The sequence below is a fragment of the Glycine max genome, chromosome 8, assembly GCF_000004515.6.
Source record: "Glycine max cultivar Williams 82 chromosome 8, Glycine_max_v4.0, whole genome shotgun sequence".
In the NCBI taxonomy this organism is placed as follows: domain Eukaryota; kingdom Viridiplantae; phylum Streptophyta; class Magnoliopsida; order Fabales; family Fabaceae; genus Glycine; species Glycine max.
Genome location: NC_038244.2, coordinates 11,708,909 through 11,713,924, shown reverse-complemented (window position 1 = coordinate 11,713,924; position 5,016 = coordinate 11,708,909). Strand labels below are relative to the sequence as shown.

Below are 5,016 nucleotides of genomic sequence, written 5' to 3'. Positions count from 1 at the left end.
CTATTCCCTTGAGATTGAATTTGGTCTTGGTTTGAACAATAAGTTGTGCAAGTTGTGGAACATAGTGACCTACAAACAAGTGTGAAATATGCATTATTTTACTACAGTTTCAAAGTGAATATATAATTCATTTATATCTGATTCTAACCTCCATATTGTTGTGAGTGTTATGATTGAGGATTTGAGGTTGTCGTGTCAGTTCATTTACTAACGGAGCAAGGACAACATGGGATGGGACCACATAGCTAGCTTTTTGAAAAATCTTGGAGTCTTTAATTAGTGGCTGCTTTTGACTTGATCCTCGCCCAATTTTCTTGGGGTCTTTGCTATATTGTTGGGATTTATTTTATTTAATTGGCACTTGGAGTATGTTGAGAAGTTGTTCATGCATCTATGTTTGATAATGATAAGTGATGATAGCACGAAACTCTGCATAAACGTGTGGATGCGAAAATATACGAGAATGAGATGCGACTAAAAGTACGTTTTTTAAAAAATATTCTCTGTTTTTACATATTCTGTTCGAAAAAATATTTCCTCTCTTTAAAAAAAATTGTAAAGGAAAAAGTAAAAATAAAAATATTTTTTCTTTCAAAAACTTGAGAAAACATAAAAAAAAGTAATAATGAAAAATAAAAAACTACAAATGTTTTTGCAAATCAAACTATTCTCATTAAAAATTATTTATTTTTAGTTATTAAAAATTGAAAAATTTATTTAATATTAGTCATTAATAAGAAACTAAATCTACACTATTTTTAGAAAAGATAAGAATTAAAAGTAATATGTTTTTTTTTGGTTAAAAACTAAAGAAAAAATATATATTTAGTCCAAGATGTCTGCTTAATTTTAGGATTTCCAATAATACTAATTCTCAGTGAGGAGTAGAGTTGGATGGCCAAATATATAAAATATTATTATAAAATTTATATGAAAGGTTAGAATCATTTTAATAATGGGATTTGTAACATCCGTTTTTTAAATAAATAAAAAGAATTTTATTTAAAAATTAATAGAATTTTTAGAAATTAAATAAATGAGAGAAAAATATTTTTGTTAATTAAAATAAGAGTTTCATAGTATTAGAAAATAAATAGACTAAAATGATGTTTTAGAAAATAAAAAGATGTTTTAATTGGTTATTTATTTAATGAAAGAGTAAAATAAAGTTCTTTTTTGTAAAATAATAAAATAAAGAAAAATAAAGTAATTTTTTAGGTATAAAATAAATTAGAAATTAATAGTTCAAATAATAAAATTAAAGTGATGGCATTTTTAGTTTAATTATTTGTTAACTCTTGTTAATTGAAAATAATATAGTTCGATTTAATATATATATATATATATATATATATATATATATATGTTTTGTGTCATGTAAATATTAATACCTTGTGATGTTTATATGATTAATGATGTATGATAACATGTCACGTTTAAATTATAACATCGTGATTGAGATTAAATGTATATGATAAATTGAGTATGTGTTGAATTGAAAGATACATGTATATTGAGATTTTGTACACATTGCATTGTGAGCTATGAATTGTACAATCACACAACTGTAAGATTCTTTAAGAGCGACGAATTAAAATGATTTTAAAAATAATTGAGTAGTTGTGTGTTTTGTATAGTTTGAACTCCAATAACACATATATAATTTTAAATGTCTGTTTTAATGAGATAATTGGTCATATGAACATAACATATTAATATTATTACTGTGTGATATGTAAGTGATAATGTGATGTCTTAGGATTATAAGTGTAATGAACTGTGTGTAAGTGAAAAGTTGAGTATGTGTTAAATTGTTAGATCACATGTGTATTGAGATATTGTATGCATTGAGTTATGAGCTATGAATTGTACAATCACACAATTGTAAGAGCCTTTAAGGGCAAGGAGTTAATGCATATCGAGTATTGTGATGGGATCCACTGTGGAAACCTAACGAGTTGAATCACTTTGAGGCGCGATGAGTTAAAATTATTTTGAGAACAATTGAGGAGTCGTGTGTTTTGTATAGTTCATAAATAGAGTTTACGCGTTAAAATTTTTGGGTTAGACCTAAATTAGAAGGGAGAGGCCCTAACAGACTTTTCGGAGTTTAGGCCTTGAGAGTAAATATATCTGATTTGAGTGCTCCTTTAAGCCTATGTCGATCCTACATGATTGGAGCATTCTTGCAAAATAGCGTGACCCTAATTGGTCTCTCTATGATTTTACCTAGTAAGAGTAACCTGACTTACCAGTGTGTGGTTTATCTTGTCATGTACTCTTAGGCACTCGACGAGGTTTTTCACTGACATGGTACCACATTACATATAAGATAGAGTCTTAGTGTATCTGTTGCATAACGCCTATGTAATGATCATTGTGACTTGTTACATGATGATGGGTAATGAATTGTAAATGTCAGATGATGTGTTGTACTTGAGATGTATTGTTCTAAACACATGATTAATGTGAATGTGTGAAATGTGATTTTGTGATTAAATCTTTCGGACATGTGATGTTATGCAATGAATGATAAAATCATACGAATTGTGCTAAGTTGAACTTGTTATACTTATATATATATATATATATATATATATATATATAAGTTTTTGTATTAATTACATGTAGTTTTTATCATTTTTGTTTCACATGCTGAGTCTTTAGTTCATTCGTTGAAATTTTGGACAACCTTGATTTGAGTCGGAGATGTTTTCATACCCTTAATTAATAAACTTTTAATTTGGTGATTAACAGAAATGTAAAAATTTTATCCACGTAAACTTTTTTGTGTTTATTGAATAAAATCGTTTTATATAATTCCACATATATATATATATATATATATATATATATATATATATATATATATATATATATATATATATATATATATATATATATATATATATATATATATATATATATATATATATATATATATATATATATATATATATATATATATATATATATATATATATATATCACAGAATCACATGTGGACTAACTTTATAGGTACCAAAAATACTATTTTTAAAATTTAGAATTAAGATAATCATTTAATAGTGGGGTCACATATAGACTAACTTTATATGTAGAAGTGATTAAAATGGGCTTACACGAACATTGGGCAGCCTGTGATGGAAATAGACCGCAAATTAGCATCAATGTCATTGCATTGAGGATTCTATGCCCTCATAATTCTCATGAATTAGAAGGATGCTCCAGCCTATGTAACAACAGGGGATGGAACTAGAAGCTTGAAGGGATGCAAGGTCCTTCCATAATTCTCTGTTCCAAAATCTTGATATTTTGTGTGATCTTGTCACTTTACGATCATTGCTTAACTAAATTACATGTCTGAAATCGTTGGCAACTAATCATAATTATCAATAACAAAATTGCATTGCCTCTGTTCACTGTTATACTAATCACAACAATGAATTTGTAAAAATGTAAATAAGTTCACTGATATATTGTAACAGATCGAAGCATATTCAATTCTTGTCGAAATTCCATTTCATAAAAAGATCAAATGCACCATTACAAAGTTGTAATTGGGGATTCGACTTTTCGAGAAATGAGAACCAAAGAATCTAAGAAATAAATTATAACTAAAAATATAACCAGTTATGAAATCATGTATAACCATAATCATTTTTTAATAAAATAAATAACTGAATTTTAACCGAAAAAAAACGAATAATTTTTATAACCAGTTTTCATTAACCGGTTATTATATAATCGGCTAATTATGGTTATGGTTATTTTGAGCAGCCCCAGTACAGTAGTACCCTAGATAATAAAAAGCCCTAATACCCTAGATAATAAAACATAAAACGTGGTGCTTAATTACCTGTTATACCTGGTCAACTTATAATGGATCATCCATCATGTATTCATGTATACGACTATGAACTTTGAGGTTTGAACATGTACCGTGCTAAAACTCGCAACAAATCAAAGTCGATCTCAGTTCATTTTGATCAGTAGTATATTTCATGCATGCACGGCCAATTTCCCAAATTAATTACACAACATCTTAAAAGAAAATTGAACAACAAGGTAAATATGTAATAAGAATTTAATTTGTTTACATTATGAATGAAATAACACTCTTTATCTAACGAATCTAACACGGTATATATAAATCATCAAATTCTTTCAAAATGATAAGTCTAACACCTTAATAAATTAAAGAATATATATAGTGAATAGTGTGAAACTATTTCTTCATTCTTACAAATAGAATACATCAAATTTCAACTCTGTAAACCAAGCACCCTGAAAAGGGTAAAAGGCCACCACCGCCAAGAAGCACATGCAAACATATCACTGATCACGTAACGATGCAGATGCAAATTAATATATATATCAACTACAAGCGTGACGGATAATGGTTGACAGGGAAATAGGAAACAACGATTGGAGCTCCTTTTGATTTTGGTTTGCTCTTTGGTTTCTCTGAAGAAGGAGATTTCAATTGAGATGATCCTTTGGCATAGTCAGAGACTTGACTTGATGAAGATGGAACAAAGCAATTGAAGATGGATGACATCAAATCCATAATTGGTATGTGTTTTGGTACCTTCCCTCGGTTTTCTTGGTGGGTTTCAGCTAAAATATGTTTTGGTGGAGGCTAGCTATCAATTGTAGTTCCTCTTTCTAAGGAAGCAAAGTAGTGAAATTTGAAATTGAAGAGGGAATTCTGTTTATGAATGAGTAAACTAAGCTGAAATGATATTAGTGGTCTTGCTGTGTGAGTGATGCAATTGAGGAGATTTGAAATATTTATAGCATGATATGGTATAAGACAGAGGAAGATACCATGTTAGTTCATTTGCTTGGGGAGCAAGGAGAACATGGGACCACATAGCTCTTTATTATTTGAAAAATCTGTGCAGGTCTTTAATGGCAGCTTATTATTTGAGAACATGGGACCACGTAGCTCTTTATTATTTGAGAACATCGAACATAAAAAATCTTACAAATGTTAATTGATAAAAGATAAAA

General features: G+C 28.3%; 1 protein-coding gene across 1 annotated transcript; it reads right to left on the bottom strand.

The window, feature by feature from the left end:
* Positions 1-3,636: 3,636 nt before the first annotated feature.
* Positions 3,637-4,764, bottom strand: LOC106799532 (protein QUIRKY-like). Its single transcript, NM_001364541.1, has one exon. The coding sequence runs from the start codon at positions 4,568-4,570 to the stop codon at positions 4,382-4,384; it is 189 nt and encodes a 62-aa protein (NP_001351470.1). The 5' UTR covers positions 4,571-4,764; the 3' UTR covers positions 3,637-4,381.
* Positions 4,765-5,016: the final 252 nt, after the last annotated feature.